Source organism: Panicum virgatum, chromosome 8N (genome assembly GCF_016808335.1).
Source record: "Panicum virgatum strain AP13 chromosome 8N, P.virgatum_v5, whole genome shotgun sequence".
Classification (NCBI taxonomy): Eukaryota; Viridiplantae; Streptophyta; class Magnoliopsida; order Poales; family Poaceae; genus Panicum; species Panicum virgatum.
Genome location: NC_053152.1, coordinates 16,155,204 through 16,173,245, shown reverse-complemented (window position 1 = coordinate 16,173,245; position 18,042 = coordinate 16,155,204). Strand labels below are relative to the sequence as shown.

Genomic DNA, 18,042 nt, shown 5'->3' with positions numbered 1-18,042 from the left:
GGTGCTAAACCCCAACCATGGTCAACGGGTCATGTGGAACTGTGGGCGGACACCAAGTCTTGGACTCGAGGGGTGGGTGTACGCGGTGGCGGATGGCGGCCAAGAAGTGGACGTTGCCGTAGTGTGGTGAGGGCAGGACCTCCGCTTGGCATTGAGGGCGACGGTTTGGCCGGACCGTGCGCTAGAGGAGACCACGAAGTTGGCAGAGGCCGGCGTGGTAGGAGGTGGCCAGCGGTGGTCTTTTTGGTTGCCGGAGGCCCTATGCGACATTGCTGCTTCTTGACGAGATGGCTGGGTGGCTTGGGCTCCAAAAGTGTTCTATCAGATCTAGTGGACGTTGTGCGGCAGCTGGATGGCTTGCAGCAGCTATTCAACTATCGATTTGACAGCTTGCAGCGACCTATGGCGGCCAGCCTTGCTCGGCGGGTGTTGGTCCAGTGTAGGGCAACTTTGTGAGGAGACGCAAGCGGACTCGATGGTCTGGTAGCTACACAGCTTGCAGCGGACCATGGCAGCTAACCCTGTATAACAGTGGCTAGTCCGGTGTGGGGCATCGTCAGCAACAACGGCGCTGGCGGTGACAATGGTTTATCCTCTGTGGGCCTTCTCCATGGTGATGGTGGTGCGTTTCTGGTGCTCGAGCATTGGCGACGTGAAGTGTTTCCGGTGGGATGCTTCCCCAATCCAACCTTCTGGGGCTGTATGTGTGTTGCGGTGTTGATGTCCCAATCCGACCCGCTAGTTGCTAGTTATTTTTCTCTACTTTCTCTTTGTTTTGCCTGATTATGGCCTCCCAGAGTCATAATCTTGTATTTTTCTGCTATATTACTATATAAATTTTGCTATGCATCTAGACATAACATATATATATCTAATTGCATAAAACTTATGCATCTAAAAAATCAAAATATCTAATAATTTAGAATGGAGAGAGTACTTTAAAAAATTATATTTATGCATTACCAATGTTAAGAAACACAGAGAGAAAGAGAGAGAGCAAGAAGAGGAGAATATTTGTGGTATGGCAAAATCCCATCCTCGCTGATTAGTTGGTAGGACGAGTAGTATGAGCCAAATAAACCAGCTCATCAGTCACCTCACCTTTCAATCACTCCAAACGGAGTAGTTTGGTTTGGGCGCGAAAAAAATTTGGTGAAACTTTTCAGCATTTTGATCACTAATTAGAGATATTAAATGAAATCTAATTACAGAACCGCTTCCACAATCATGGTACTGTAGCAGTTACCGTATTTAACTGAGACCTTTGATTGTACGATTAGAAAATGATTAGAGCATCATTATTGTAATATTACTGCATCTAAACATGAACTAATTAAGCTTATTAGATTCGACTCGCAAACTTGCATCTATCTGTGAAAATTTTTACAAATAAATTTCATTTAATACGCTATACATGTAACATTCCTTGGTGAAAAATATCGCGGTTTTTAGCCAAACATGACCAAATCCACTATCCAGAGCCCGAATGACCTCCCTGCAACAGTAACCTGAGAATTCGTAACCTGACCGGCGGGTGCCCAGTTGTTTTCCCAGATCCGCGCGCATCCCACCGGAAGCAAGCCGCGATCCCCTGCCACATGCGCCGCCTGACACCGCAATCTTGTCCTGCCCTAATCGTCGCCAATTTAGTAACCAATTACCGACGCTAATCGCCAACGTCACCCACTGATCACTGCAGCTCGATCGCTTCATCTTGATGGATGGATGCAGCCGGTGAAGGAGTGGGGATGAGCAGAGCAGCGGAGTGACAAGGGCGGGCGGTTGAGCTGAGCAGCCAGAGGCCAGAGCATGCCACTCACCAAATCCACCACCTGACGCGGCCACACCTGTCCCGGCTCCCGCCTTACCATGTCCCCCCACCTGCCGCTCCCCCTCCCCCGCTCCCGCCCCGCACGCCGCTGCGCGCTCCCATGCCGCCGCCGCAGCGCCGGTTGCTCCATGGCTTCCTCTCCGTGTTCCTCCTCCTGCCCCTGCTCGCTCGGTGGCGGCCCGCGGCGGCGTCCGCGCTCTCGACCTTCGCGCTGGCACGGGCGGGCGACGCGACCATAGTGTGCGGCCTCCTGCCGTCGCCGTCCTCGCCGCTGCTGGCGGACCTCAACTGCACGGCGGCGGGCGGCGACCACGCGCGCCAGGAGACTTACCCGTCGTCGCACCCCTTCGCGGCGCTGGCGGGCGGGGAGGACTTCCTCTGCGCCGTGGGGCCGTCCGGGGAGCGCGCCGACGCCGTCGACATGCGCTGGTGGGACCTGTCGCCCGGCGCCGGCGGCCGGGCCAAGCGGGTCTACTCCGGCCCGCCGCTCCGCGCGCTGGCCGCCGGGGAGTACCGCGTCTGCGGGGTGCTCCGCAGCGGGGAGCTCCACTGCTGGCGGTGGCGCGGGCTCGGCATCCCCGGGGACCTCCGCTTCGTCGCCGCGGCCGTCGGGGACGGCTTCGTGTGCGGCATCCTCCGGGACGCGGCGTCCATCCGCTGCTTCGGGAACGACACGGCGGACCCGGCCGTCGCCGGAGCGCCGGCGGGCGGGAGCTACGACGTGGTGACGGCCTGCGGCACCCGCGCGTGCGCGCTCTCCACGGCGGGGGCGCTCACGTGCTGGGGCCGCGGGAGGCCGGGCCTCGCGGGCGGCGGCGCGGCCGCCGGGTACGCCGCGCTGGCATTGGGCGAGGACGGCGTCTGCGGCCTGCGCACCAACGGCACCATCCGCTGCTTCGGCCGCGGCGTCGCCTCGCCGCCGGGCAGCCTCGCCGGCGCGCAGTACCTCGACGTCAAGGCGCAGGGCAAGGCGTTCTGCGGCGTCCTCATGGCCAACTACTCCCTCGTCTGCTGGGGCGGCCGCGAGTTCAACGACACCAACCGCCTCGTCTTCCGCCGCGTCATGCCGGGCCCCTGCGCGCCCATGTCCTCCTGCAAATGCGGCGTCCTCGCGGGCTCCGCCAACATCTGCCCCGCCGGGAGCTGCGTCTGCATGGACTGCGCCTTCCAGTTCAACCTCGCCGTGCCCAACGCGTCGCAGGGTGGCCGGAGCAGGAGGGCCGTGTGGATCGCCGTCGCGGCGGGGGCGGCTGGTCTCCTCGCGCTCCTGGTGGCATTGCAGTTCGCGGTGCTCCTTTGGTGCCGCCGCCGCCGCCGCCGCCGCCGCCGCAGGAACGAGCAGGATGCCGCCGGCAACGTGCAGCAGTCGCTGATCCCGCCGCGGCTCGGGTCCAGCAGGAGCAAGGGCCCGGGCAGCGTGGTGGAGCACTTCACGCTGGAGATGCTCCACGCCGCGACGGACGGCTTCTCCGACGAGTCCCGGATCGGGACGGGGAGCTTCGGGTCCGTGTACCGCGGCACGCTCTCCGACGGGCGCGAGGTGGCGATCAAGCGCGCCGAGGACTCGGCCAAGGCGTCGAGCTCGGCGGCGCGCCCGGCGCGGCGGCGCGACCGCGAGACGGCGTTCAACTCGGAGCTGACCGCGCTGGCCCGCGCCAACCACAAGAACATCGTGTGCCTGCTGGGCTGCTGCGCCGACTCCGGCGAGCGCGTGCTTGTGTACGAGTTCATGGCGAACGGCACGCTGCACGACCAGCTCCACAGCCGCACCCCCATGGCCCCCGCCGTGGCGTCGTGGCGCGGCCGCCTCACCATCGCGCTCGACGCCGCGCGGGGCATCGAGTACATGCACGTCTACGCCGTGCCGCCGATCATCCACCGCGACGTCAAGTCCGCCAACATCCTGCTCGACGACGCGTGGACGGCCAAGATCGCCGACTTCGGGCTGTCCTCCGTGCTGGACCCCGCCGCCGGCGCCTGCGGCGACGGCAGCGGCACCCCGCGGGAGCCGCTCTACACCGGCGGCACGGTGGGGTACATGGACCCGGAGTACTACCGGCTGCAGCACCTGACGGACAAGAGCGACGTGTACAGCTTTGGCGTGGTGCTGCTGGAGCTCATGTCCGGGTGCCGCGTCGTGCAGCGCTACGCCGAGAGCGTGACGCCCAAGAACGTCGTCGAGTTCGCCGTGCCGCACATCCTCGCCGACGACGTCGCGCGGGTCCTCGACCCGCGCCTGCCGCCGCCCACGCCCGACGAGGCCGAGGCGCTGGCCTACGTGGGCTACCTCGCGGCCGACTGCGTGGGCCCCATTGGGTGCGACCGCCCGTCCATGACCGAGGTCGTGGACGCCCTGGAGCGCGCCCTCGCCGCCTGCGGCGCGGCCCCGCTCTCCCGCGCCGGCACCGGCCGCCGCCCCGTGCTCTCCCGCTCCGGCACCGACCAGTTCGACCTCACCGACACCGACTAGCCCGCCGCCGCCGCCGTCGCCATTGCTGACGGAACGCAGCCGTTCGCGTCGCGTCATCGGGCACTTCACGCGCCCTAGTGCCCGCCAACTGCAAACCGACGCACGCGCGTCGCCATTGGGGACACCAGATCGTCCTGTCCCTGGGCCATGGCTTCTCCATTGACAAGAAAAAAAAGGAAAAAGGCAATCAAGCAACAGGGGAATCAGAAGCCACAGATCCGACGCCGACATCTTCCCCGGCGCCGCTGCGAAATCAACGGTCTGATTTCTTCTTCGTGGGACAAACCTTGGTCCGATTGACTCGCGAACAACCTCTCCACAGCGACGCGGCACCGGATCCGGCATGGCCGTCGTGCGGGTGAAACGAATTGACGGGACCCGGCACGACGACGGGAAAGATCATTCTTTCTTTCTTTCTCTCCCCTTTTCTTCTCCCTTGGTGTATTCGTTGTGTCTCTGCTTTCGGCATTTCCCTCTCCGGCGGTTTCCAGATTCTTTACCAATGTGAATAGATAGATCAGTGACAGAGATTGAGAAAATAGGATCACGATTTACAATTGCTTCAATTTTTTTCCCCAATGAAGATTACTAGGACTTGTTCATGTCCGTTATTCATTGAACGGAATTTTTTCTTCCGCTTGCAACAGAATGAACAGCATGCACTGTATAAACACCAAGGCTCAGATATATTTAAAAACATGTGAATTGGTTGATTGAATGATTGCATCCTTGAAAGGGTTAGTGATGTTGACATGGTTGATGGTTCGTTATGTGCATTGCTGCGGCCAAAAGGATCAAAAGGGATCTTTTCCTGCATCCAGTGCTTGCTCATCTTTCTTGCTTTCCTGCAAACGCTTTCACTTGTGCAAATCTGAAGTTGTTAATCGCCTTGTCAGTTCAGGATTCAGCTCGGAGTGGGGGAGCACTGCATCCATCACCTTTTGGGCAGGCACATGAACTGCAGTTGCTTTTTGGAACATGGTAGCAACGGGGCTAGTAGCTAATAACCGGTTTCCAATTCAGAACAGAGGAATTCTTTTTCCTTCGCCATTAGTTCTGCCTACCTAATAGCTAGGATTCGATTTAACGCATAGGCTGAAATGTAAAAATGGCTATGAAGTATGAAAGTATCTAGGCTTTGGGATATATGCATATGGAATACTAGCTAGGATCCCGGATTTTATGGATAGAGTAGGATGGATATTGTATTATACTAGACAGAGAATTTATCCACGAATTGAGCAGCTAAGCCAGTCTTGGGGTAAAAGTACATTGCTGAACATCAGCGGGTCTCATAGATCGCCTCATGCGAGTTCATATAGGATTTTTAATTAGGTGGTGGAGAGAGAGGGGAGAGAGAACAAAGTGGTTGTTTTGCGAGACAACCGCCTCAAGACTAAAATTTAGAACTATGTGATGATTTTTTCTCAATATTGTACGAGTTGTTACACTACAAGAAAAAACCTCTATAGATACGCTTTAATTTTGTCATAGCTATGCTTTACTTCATCTCTAATGGAGTGTAGATATGTTTTAGCAAAGTGTATCTGCAGTGTCTCCGCATGGACCGTGTCAAGATTTGTAGAGACGCTTGTTTAAACATGTCTAGAAATGATGAGACGCTTTGTAGCTACACTAGATGTGTGTCTACACATATAAACATGTTTTAGTACATGCATTTACATTGCGCATCTACCAATGTAGACACATTATGTAGTGACATTCTATTGCGTGCTAAGAAACATAGATGTGCTTTTAGAACTGTGTTTACATCCGTATCTACTTATGTAGAGACGTTGTGCTTGAGTGTTTAGAAATAGTGGTCCACGCTAATACATTGGCATATTGTGCTCGTATTAAAAATGAATATACCCTCAAACAATTTTTGACAAACATGGAGATTTGCAATAAATATTTCAGTATAGGTCCACAAAACATAAGGCCATTGCAGTCACTAGAGGCAATAAACTTGTATTACGAACAAGTGCATTTAATACAATCAAACATCCATCGAAATAAAGTATATACACAGTCATTTTAGGCTTGCATGATTTGTCAAGCAGCATAAATCTATCTAGAAACTATCCCTAGGTATGCATGAGTTTTCTTTACACAGAAAACAGTATAATAGCTGATCGACCATCTTCAGTCCATGAGATCTTTTGTCTGCAAAGTAAGAGAAAAAGGAGAGGAGATTATAACAATTTAAAGTGACGAAGAATCAAGCATAATAGGTTGTGGGAACAACCGAAGAATGCAAATCACCAAGTTGTCATGCACGTCTTGGAGTTGAGATCTTAGGCCTTCTCACCTAAAAAATATGGAACCATTGAAATCAGTAACAAGATTTAGTAAAATTAATCAACTGGAGTGTACTTGATCAGTATGGAAATAAGCTTACACGTGATTTTGGCCAAGCAATAACATAGCCTATGGCATCTCTTACTGTGTGAATATTTTCAAATGGTCTAGGCAAATTCTCATCCCCAATGTCACTGACAACATGAACAGTAACAGCGACATATTCATTTCCAAGCATGTTTCCACCGACCACATGTGTGCTATCGGTAGCCACTAAATTTCCTTTGGCCACAGCTTTGTTTTCATGCCTCATTGACATCAAATAGACTTGCTTTTGTTCCTACCATATTGGAGACATTGCATTCTATTATTTATCTGAACATGTAACCACATTTGTTTAAAATAATAACAATGCAAATAGAATCATATGGATACTGGCCGACTATGATCCGCTACTTTTTTGTTTTGAGATCCCTGTAATAGAAATGAATCATCAACATGTAATTTTGTTGTCCATAGGAAGCTGTACTGTCAAGTTACTTCAAGTCATGCTCTGGACATACCTGTACTAGTTTTGTTAGGTACTCACGACGTAAAGCTAAACCTGCATAGCTCTTATTTCCTGTACTACGATTCTCAATATACACAGGCTGCAATTAATGTTCAGATCAGTTGCATGCTTTAAAAAGTATTGTAAAAAGTTATTGGCATGGTCTATACTATGATAGAATATGTGCTAACATACCCTTGCAGCCATGCTCTCATGTGAAGATGAATTAGCATAACTCTTGTTGGTTTTAGTGGCTTCAATATTACTCTGCAAACATGATGGTTGCATGTTGTAATTAACCATGATAGTTTCAAAACAATTAACAAGATCTTACATTTGATAGTTGTGGATAAAATACTAAATGAATTAGACACTGCATCACCTGCACAGTAGTTTTGGGAGGCTGAGCATTAGCACTGGATACTTCATGGTTGTCATTAGAATCATGCTCATCACTATCATTAGAATCAGACTAGTTATCATTGTCACGCAGTCTTTCAACCTAAAAAAATAGGGCACATCACTTAAAAAATAAGAATAAAGACAACACATGAAACATGGCACATAGTGCATAAATATATCTCAGTCATCTCTTCCAAAGGAAAGACATGGCACAGGTGCTTACATTATCATTTTTTGATGCCACCATTTTGGTTATCCAATCCTCTCCAGGAAACTTTTGTTTCAAGAATGCATCTATGCGGTCCACCTTATCACTCATGTGTTCCATCTGATTTTTCACTCCTTTTTATTTCGGAGTGATTGACTTCATTCACAGATTGCCTGATAAAAGCTAGACCTTGAGAGACCTTTATGTGGCTCCAATACTTATCATCATAGTACCCACGTGGTTTTGATTCCTTAGCAATGACATTATCAAACACCTCATCATAATCTTCAGCTGAAATATTGCCATTGTTCTGCTCTTTCCGTTTTGCTAGTTCTTCAAAAGAGGTATCCTGTTGAACATGAGGACATTGTGCATGAGCTCCACATTTTGATATGCATGCTTTGAAAACAAAAATGCTAGAGAGCCCTAAAGAAGAGTTAATGGGGATAGTAAGACATAGCAGCAGCTAGCAGCCAAGGCAACCTATAAATTAGATGGCTAATGCGAGTTTGCAGGACTATGGGGAGGCATGTGTGTAGTAACTGGTCAACTAATAGTTTGTGCTATCTTTAGTAATCCGTCTTGAAATGAGCATATGCAGAGGCATTAAATTACAAAATTAATTTTAGATTCAATGCAGATAATAAGAAAGGAAAAATACTATTACTATCTGCACATTGCGATTAGCATATCTGCCATCCTTTTTCATATGAGCTTTATCCCATAACTCAATCCTGTGGACCCTTCCTTTCTTTTGTTCTTCCTACAAAACATGGTAAGATGAAGTTCCAATAATTGTCAATTAGAAGACCCTCTTAAATTGTCATATAACAACAAAATTTACAAGAGAGCAGGTATCACCATCTCCTTTTTCAGCCTAGCATGGCTTTTTCTTCCAGTTGTGTGTGGATTCTTCTGTTCATTTGTGCACCGAGAGTTCTTTGCACATAATCGCTACAAATATAGTAAACTAAATCTGTAATTTCTATATCACATGTATTGGAACACAATATAAATGGTAGATATTGAGGCTCACCATATGTTTTTCTTCACACCATATTCCAACAAGAGCACTCCATTGATGTTCATTGACATCTTCTGGCTTATCTTTCATTATTTCATCCAGGGACCTTTCTTGTGGATTGAAGTATTGTTTCCTCAACTTAGATTTGAATGCTCTCCATCTATTGTTAACAGTTCGTAGGATCCAGTCCCTCGTAAGTTGTATTGTTTCAGCAGGATAGATAAATTTCTCCTTCAATAGAAATAGCAAAATGTTAGCACGTAGCACCCATATCAAACATAAGAATCACATTGGCAATAGGGATTTACCTCAACATCTCTAATTATGCTCTGCTTATAACCACAATAGTTTACTGTCCCATCTTTCAATGTGCAATGGTGCAAAGTTTGGTTTCATTGCCAGGTCTCCAAGGTACTGACCAAAAATAGAAGCTGATCTTTCATTTGGCACCCCATTTTCATCAGTCCCCACCATTACCTTTCCTCCACGTGACCGCAACAAATCTGAAACTCTAAAATCCCCTAGAATTTGTCGCACCTCTCCATTTGGCCCTAATGCATGGAACATAATATGATCCTTAAATGTTAAACATCAAGGAAAGATAGTTGTGTGCAACAAAATATGTCAAACTTACAGATCATCTTAATAGGCCTTGCAGGTGGCTTAGGCAACCCAGGTAAAGCATTATCAACCACTGGAGGTCCCTGTAAATTGTCCTCGTTGACATGCTCATTGCAGGCATTATTCCCTTGCATGAGTACTGCAGCATCAAGGTTCAAGTTTCGAACTCGTAGAGGCCCTCTCGCCATAATTTCTTTGGTAAAGAAAAACAATAGGAATCAATAGTGGATTAATGATAGTAGAACTTGTACCCTGCCAAAGGACTGTTAAACACCTTGGTTACAAAATTTCAATCATAACTAAGAACTGAAACCATATGAAATGTGTGCAACAAAAACCAATTAAATCAAGTACTTCGTACACACAACATTGCCACCATTGGTCTAATACCACAGAAAATACAAAAACTAGGTTTGCATGTTGCAGGTCTAGGTCAACCGATGCACCATTTATTATTTATAATGGTGTATATATGGAGACAAATGAGCATCCAGCACACATAACTAAATAACTTCCCGTCCCAGTCTTTCATGGCCATAATTACTTCCCAAGTGAGCTAACAGATATGATAGATACAGCAACCACGGCAGAAATTTGGCCTAGAGAGAGAGAGAGAGAGAGAGAGAGAGAGAGATGTCTCGATCTATATGGTGGTGACACAAATATCAGAGATTAATGGTTCAACTTCAGAGATGGGATTCATGTGGAGATGCGGCAGAAGTAAAGGATGAGGATGCAAAAAAAAAATCTGGAACAACCAACTAACTAGTCTATGATTAAGAAAACATCTGATTAATTCAATCTGAACTACGAAAGCAGACTCCTCAATCTAGGTAGGAGCACAGGTTGGGCCGAAGTGGGGATTGTTGTGCATGTGTTGTTCAGAGGTGAGGGTCGCGCAGATATGGGTAGGGGATCGCCATCGCCTCGGCTTTGGGTCCCCTCTCCACGACTGCCCCAAGATCGCTCATGCGCACTGCATTCTACAAACCGTGATTGGACACATTGGGAATCTATTCCGAAACCCTAGATTGATTTAACAAGAGAAGAGGAAAAGGAGAATCGAAATTGAGATCACCTGTGCATGGAGAAGATACAACCGGAGAATGGAGTTCAGATCACCCTGGGCATGGAGAAGAGGAGAGAGCAGGATGCGGGAGATGGGGTTTCGGGGAGATGGAGGGGTTCGTGGGATGAGATAAGGACTGTAAGTTAGATCCTTGTTCCCTCCCAAATTAAAAGCGGGAAGGAAAGAAAAATTGTGGCGGCAAATGAAAAAAAATATTCAGAAGAGAACTGATGGAGTGGTGGCTCGCGGGAAAAAAAAACAAAACACTAATGTGGCTGCTCTCCATTTACCGTGAATTCTTTATTTTGTGAAAATGTATGCTTTTTTGAAAAGCTGTCCATCCTTTTATTATATACTACTCCTTCCATCCAAAATATATTTACATTTATAGCTTTTTCTAAAATCAAACTTTTTGAACTTTGACCAAAAAATATCTCTAAAAATAAAAAAATTATATAGAAAATGTTACATATTATGATAGTTGATTTCATAATAAATCTACTAACATAATTTTTATATTATTAATCTTTATAATTACTTTGTTGCAGTCAAAGTTGAAAAGATTTGACTTTGAAAAAGTTTGAACGTAGCTATATTTTGGAACGAAGGGAGTAGTAAAATGCACGTGTGGCATGCACGTGTTTTGAAAAAGCATTGCCTGATTCTAAATTGTAACAAATCCGGTCACCTATTAGTGAACACAAAAAAGTGTACTTTACCTTAAACAATATGAATTTACTATAATTTTCACGACCGCGGCCTCTTCTTAGCCGTGAGGTCAACCATGGCAAGTGATTTCGGACGCGGGGCGCGGGGAGACGGGAGGCGCAAAGCATGCACAAGACGCGTGAGAGGCAAGGCCTGAGCCCGGTCGCTCTACGGTAATGGAAGAGGAAGCACCAGTGGAGTCAGAGCGCAAGCGCCGGCTGTCGTGGCGCCGGGGCGGTGGCGGGGAGAGGGGGGGGCGAGGTGAATATGACAAAGGATACTTGCATTATTCTCATAGTAACAAGAAATACCACATGAGCACAAGAACTAGTTTGAATGAGCATAAGAACTAGTTTGACTACAAACAAAAGCTAAGGGATTAGGTTGACTGATGTGAAAGTTGGAAATAATAGAGTTAAGAACTAAAATATAGGGATGGATCGGAAACGCACCTTATTTTAACTTTTTTTTTCTTTTATTAGTACACCATCACGCTCTCTCCTCTTAACATATCTCTTCTGCGTTATCATTGTTGCTCCAACTCATGCCATAGGAGGTCGAGTTTGTCAATGTGATACTCCTCTCGCCCCATGCTGTGGAGCCATTGTTATATAGCTGTATCATTTGATCTTTTATGTATTCTTAAATCTTGATAAATATCATTATAATAATTTTAAAAGTGCCCATAGGCCAGTATAGGTTGTTAGCTCAATGGCTAACCTCAATCAGTAATTTTCTAGAGGTCCGAGGGTCGATTCCTCCCTCAAGACCTATTTTTGTTGATTAATTTTGTTTATGCCTACATCCAGGCAGACTTCATGTGAATGCCTCCACTCCTCCCAGCTGCTACTGTTCAGCCATAATCTTTATTTGGCACAGCATACTGCCAAGCCAAATGCACATCATTCACGAACTCGAGAACAGAACATTATAGGAAACATGCTAAGAAATGTGTCTTTGAACACTGAACAATGGATTGCTTGAAGTCATGTGTGCATTACGCATCCAAAAAGTATATGCCATGATATGATAGTTTGTTCCTAGCTTCAGATTTGAGAAATAATTCACTGCCTTTTGCCCTGGTATACACATTACTGTGCAACAGAAACAGATCATAGGGAGGGACATTTCATATATGACAGTACTGGTCATAAAAAAAATCTGATGGTTATGAATCATCTAATAAACATTGAGATAAGCAATGCATGCATGTCTTTAACATGCTGAAATTCTTTGCTAAATCAAAAGAAAAATGCTCAAATTATTCATTCTAGGAGCCTTAAAGGAACTGAAAGCACATGCTCGTTTAATCTGTTCCATCTGATGATAGTTCATCACCCATGTCAAAAAGATCTCGTGGCTTTACTCTCACCACCACATTCCATCCTTTAGCTTTCAGGTCTTCAACATAGAAAACTTGCTCCACTTGTGAAGAAAATACAAATGGATCATGCTCCATCTTTTCTCCAGTATGTATTTTTCGAGAAAAAATCACAAGAGTGAATCCAAAATCATCTTTTTGTAAACCAACACGGTGATGGACATCATACCAGTCACATTTAAAAAGCACTACCTTATATTCTCTGTACGATAATCTCTAAAGAACGAAAGCAGCACCACGAGATCCAGCAGGAGATTGGGCCACGTCACTGCTATTTTAGCACCGTCGGATCTTGCATCGACGATCAAAATCAAGCACAGAGCATGTAGAGTCGAGTCGGAGATTCTCGACCTTTCGCGATACCTGTCGGCAGCACACACCCCCTTAACTTCCTCATCGATTCATCTCTGGCTCTATCCGCATCACTCCGAAAAACAACTCCCCAGCCAGCCAACGCTCCTGCGCTGCGCCCCTTCTGCGATCTTCGCCCACGATCGACTCCATCCATTGACTCCACATATAAGCAGGTAACTGCGTATCTGAAATCCTTTCCGATTCTTCGTGGCTTTCTTCCCCCTCATCTCTCTCTAATCTATCACGCCGGCCGCCACCCTCGCAACCGTGCACCAGCGGCCGTACCGCACCCTCCTCCTGCGTCGCGCTCGCCGAGCACGGCGGGCTCCTCACTGCGCCACTTCCTCCCCTCCTGCGTCGCACTGTCCTCGCCGGTCGTGGCCGCCTCCACGCCGCGCCATCCGGCACTGCGCCTCCGGCAAGCCCTCGCCACGCGGTGCCCCTCCTCCGCCCGCCAGCCTCCCTCATCCGTCCCCTCCCCCCATCGCGCCTTCCTCCACCTCCCCGGCGGCGCCGCTCTTGGGGACGCTGTCTGGGCGTCAGCGCCGGGGACTGGTGCCTGGAGGCTGGGGCCTAGCGCCTCGTCCCCCACTCCAACCAGTGGATGCGGCAGCCTCCCCCAGGCAAGCTAGGCAGCACCCTCACTCCATGCCCTGGTGCTTGCTCTAGTGCTCCTGCGAGAGCAACCAGATTGCCATTCGAGAGAACCTTCAGGTTGGTCGGGGTTGAATTTGGCTTTATCAATTAATTCCAGCTGTATCTTTGATGTGGATTTAGCTTGTTGGATGAATCACATGACATGTTTCTACTTTGGTGTGAGAGCAAACAAATGCCATGGCACATTGCACAGCCACATTGCCTTTCTGCCTTCAACAAAATGTGTAGCCCTTAGCACCGTAAGTTCCATAGTCCTGTTCAAATGGCATTGACGTTGGACCTCAAGCTGGTTTAGCTTAACAATACTGCAGCTGAAGTTTATTTTTCTAACAAAAATTCTTCAAACCAAACCTGAAGCCTCAAGCCTCCCACCTCTCCCCTCTGTAACTTACCTGATGTCAAGTTCGTCATCTGCTCATAGTGCCTGTCATAGTGTAAAAGCAGATGCACACCATGTGCTCAACAAATTGCCTATGAAGAAGTACAAATATCTAAAGCATGTGAATGACAGCCTGTTTGGGATTGCGAGAGGGTGGTAGGAACTACCGCCTATTCGAATCAACTGAATGACGTATGTCCTCCTTGAGAGCAATGACTGCTCAGATCTTAAGGCGTGGCCTATGGCTGCTGATTTGTACTGTAGCTGAGGCTTATTTCGCAGAAACTTTCAACTACTCCCATGCTTATTTGTCAATGTAGCCTCCTTAAAAGAATTATGTATCATGATGTAGCTCTCTATCCGATATATATGTGTGTCATGTTGGAATGTTTAAGTAACCATGATATGATATTCCTCTTGTAGTGAAAAGACTATCTGAGAATTTTTACAAATATATTTCTTACCACTATCATTCATGCAGGATAAAGAGCTACAAAAAGTACTAAAAGTGAAAAGAGGTACAAAAGAAGCAACAATCAAATTCCAAAAGGTATGTACCCACCATATGTATTAATTCTGTCAACATGATTATAATTGCATTACTACTGCCAATACATTTAATAATAAATGAGATAAGTAAATATCCTTTATCTAAATTCAATTAGTACGACATTCAGAATAACTAATTATTTTCACACTTTATTTTCTTTTGCATTATTATTGTTCCATCATCACATTTACCCATTGTGTCATTCACATTTACTAATTGTTTGTTTATTTCCTACTATGTACTAATTGTGTCATGTATTATTCATAAATAGAAATGGGCAAAAGACCGTATCAATCTGATCAAGAACTTAGTACCAACCATAATAAAAGACATAAACAAATATGTTGTATCGACAATACAAATGTGAATAAAGAATATCAAAAGTGAGCAAAATAGAACAAAGAAAACGAAAGATAGAAGAAAGGAAACAAAATCAAATTATACAAGAAGTTACAAAACGAAGATGCCTGCAACATGACCGAAAACATGCATACTTGTCTTCACCTCATGGTATGGTATACTTCTCATCTGAACAAATCCAATACCTGAAAGAGACATATGAGCAAAGATCCTATTTGGGGAATACCTAAATACACCTGCAAATATTGCAATGCAATAGTTTGGTTCGAGAATGCAACAAATATGATACCGAACGAGGCCATGGAGAAATATTGTACTCCAATTGTTTGTAATATGAAGAATCAAAATACCACCATTCAAAGAACCCCTGAATTTCTAAAAAGATTATTGGACCACAAAGGAGATGGATACTCAAGACATTTCCTACAAAAGATACGTCAATATAATAGCATGTTCGCTTTACATCAATGGGAGGTAATATTGACAAAACTATAACCAAAGAGAAGGCCCATATGTATTTCGAATAAATGGCCAAGTACACCATCGTATAGGATCACTTTTACCCGAACCAAATAAAATTCCAAGTTTGCTGAACTATATATCTTTGATACAAAAAATGAAATCAAAATAGAATACGGGCTATATCTAAAGAAGATCCTGATGCAGCTGACCTTAACCCGTATAATAAGAGGATTACAAAAAATGCTTGATGAGCATAATCCATTGGTAAAAATATTCCGGCATGCACGCGATCTACTTGAACGACATGGAAATATAGATGTTAGTATTAGAATCATAGGTGCTAATAAAGGAGATCCAGTACAATATGAAATGCCACATCTAGAAGAATTAGCAATGTTAATAGTAGGTGATGTGACACTTGAGAAATATGAACGAGATATTATTGTTACTAATCGAAATAGGGGACTACAACGGATATCCATATTTCACCCTGCATATTTGCCATTGCAATATCCATTGCTATTTCCATATGGAGAAAGAGGCTATCAGTTTGGTATATGTTATCATGATGCTATAACAATTCAAAGAGGTAAAAAGAAGAGGAACAAGGTAACCGTACATGAATTTTTTAAATACCATATGCATTATCGGAATAATCAACCAAACCCTTATTTATGCTATGGCCGGTTATCGAAACAAGTGATAGTAGATGCACGAGCAATGGAGGATGAAGATAGACTTCAATTTATTGCAAGAAATCAAGAAAAACTAAGAGCTGAATATATTCAAGGAATTTGATGCAATAGGAAAAGGGATGACACAAGCAAATCAAATAGGAAAAAGAGTACTTCTACCTTCTAACCATGTTGGCTGCAAACGTTATGTGATACAAAATTACCATGACGGCATAGCAATATGTCGCGTGTATGGACCACCAGATCTTTTCATAACATTCACATGTAATCCTAAATGGCCAGAAATAACTTCAACAATCTTGGAAAGCGAACATCCTAATGATAGACCTGATATTATAGTCCGTGTATTCCATATGAAACTACAACAATTACTAGAAGACATACGGTCTGGCTCGATCTTTGGTCCTATATCAGCAATACTATATTCTATAGAATTCCAAAAAAGAGGATTACCTCATGTTCATATCTTAGTTTGGTTAGATAAAAAGGAAATGAAATAACAACCGATACAATAAACACTTGGATATCTGCTGAAATACCTGATCCTATAAAAGATCCTTTAGGATACATACTTGTATCCGAACACATGATGCACGGACCATGTGGAGAAAAAAATTGGAATTGCCCATGTATGAAAAAAGGAAGATGCTCGAATTCTATCCTATGGAATTTCAAGAAGAGACCAATTTTACAGATACAGGTTTCACATTGTATCGAAGTCGAGACACGGGTATATACATACGTAGAGATAATCACAACTTAGATAATAAATTGGTTGTTCCTCACAATATGCAACTTCTCAAAAAATACCAAGCACATATAAATGTGGAATATGTAAATAAAAGCAAAGTCCTAAAATATTTATGCAAATATGTAAACAAGGGTCCGGAGCAAGCACATATATTTTTTGAACAAATAAAGAAGGGACAAGATACCCCAGTAAATGAACAAACCAAAGACATCGATGAAATTAAAGAATATTTGGACTGTAGATATATATGTGAACAGGATGCACTATGGAGATTACTTGGATATGAGATACACTACCATTGGCCACCGGTTGAAAGACTTCCTGTTCATCTACCACTAATGAACTTAACTAAAATAAGAAAGATGCTAAATTAAGTGATATTATCAATGATCCAAAGAAGCAAAAAACTATGCTTACAGAATGGTTTGTTACAAACAAAGAATACGACGAAGCTAAAGAACTTACATATTGTGAGTTCCCTCAAATGGAGATGGGATGAAACAAATAAGAAATGGATCAACGTCAACACGGATTTAAAATAGGAAGATTATACTATGTCAACCTAGCAGAAGGTGAACGATTTTACCTGCGCATTCTCTTAATGACAGTGAGGAGGAGCAACTAGCTATGCTGATCTACGGACATATAATGGTATAGTATACGAGACCTTCAAAGAAGCATGTGCCGCACGGGGATTACTAAATGATGACAACGAGTGGTATAATACATTTGAAGAAGCTACTAAGTGGGCAACACCATCACACCTTCGAAACTTATTTGCAACAATGCTTACATTTTGCGAGTTAAAAGATGAAAGAGAGTTCTTTGATAGAAATTGGTGTAAAATGGTAGATGATATTGAACATCAGCTAGCACAAAAATATTATCCGATTAAATATGTTCCTAATGAAATTGAGCTCCAAAATCTGTTACTCCAAGAATTGGAACAAATATTTTGTAGAAATGGGCAAAACACATAACTATAACCTTCCATATAGATCACAATGCTCCAAAGTAGACATCCACAATCAATTAATTCAAGAAGAATGTGTTACAATGTGCAACATCTAGAAGAAGAGGCAAATAAATTATACTCTCAGTTAAATAAGATCAACAAGTTGCTTTCCATCAAATAGTACAGAGTGTTCTAGATAATAAACCAAAATTTTACGTCGTATCTGGTCATGGAGGAACCGGAAAAACTTTTTTATGGAACACAATTGTATCATATCTAAGAGCACAAAAGAAAATAGTGCTGACAGTTGCATC

General features: G+C 45.2%; 1 protein-coding gene and 2 long non-coding RNA genes across 3 annotated transcripts; 2 read left to right on the top strand and 1 right to left on the bottom strand.

Moving 5' to 3' along the window:
• Positions 1–1,545: 1,545 nt before the first annotated feature.
• On the top strand, positions 1,546–5,019 carry LOC120686382 (serine/threonine-protein kinase-like protein CCR4). Its single transcript, XM_039968582.1, has one exon. The coding sequence runs from the start codon at positions 1,932–1,934 to the stop codon at positions 4,299–4,301; it is 2,370 nt and encodes a 789-aa protein (XP_039824516.1). The 5' UTR covers positions 1,546–1,931; the 3' UTR covers positions 4,302–5,019.
• Positions 5,020–6,442: 1,423 nt separating this feature from the next.
• LOC120685385 lies at positions 6,443–7,856 on the bottom strand. Its single transcript, XR_005679537.1, has 3 exons — positions 7,778–7,856; positions 6,550–6,612; positions 6,443–6,467 (listed from the first exon to the last, which is right to left on the bottom strand). It is a non-coding gene; the product is annotated as an uncharacterized LOC120685385 (long non-coding RNA).
• Positions 7,857–12,910: 5,054 nt separating this feature from the next.
• LOC120686914 lies at positions 12,911–14,505 on the top strand. The gene is made up of 2 exons (XR_005680439.1): positions 12,911–13,092; positions 14,437–14,505. It is a non-coding gene; the product is annotated as an uncharacterized LOC120686914 (long non-coding RNA).
• The last annotated feature ends 3,537 nt before the right edge of the window (positions 14,506–18,042 follow it).

Coding starts and splice junctions, on each gene's coding strand:
- LOC120686382 (XM_039968582.1), top strand. CDS start 1,932: ATGCCGCCGCCGCAGCGCCGGTTGCTCCATGGCTTCCTCTCCGTGTTC.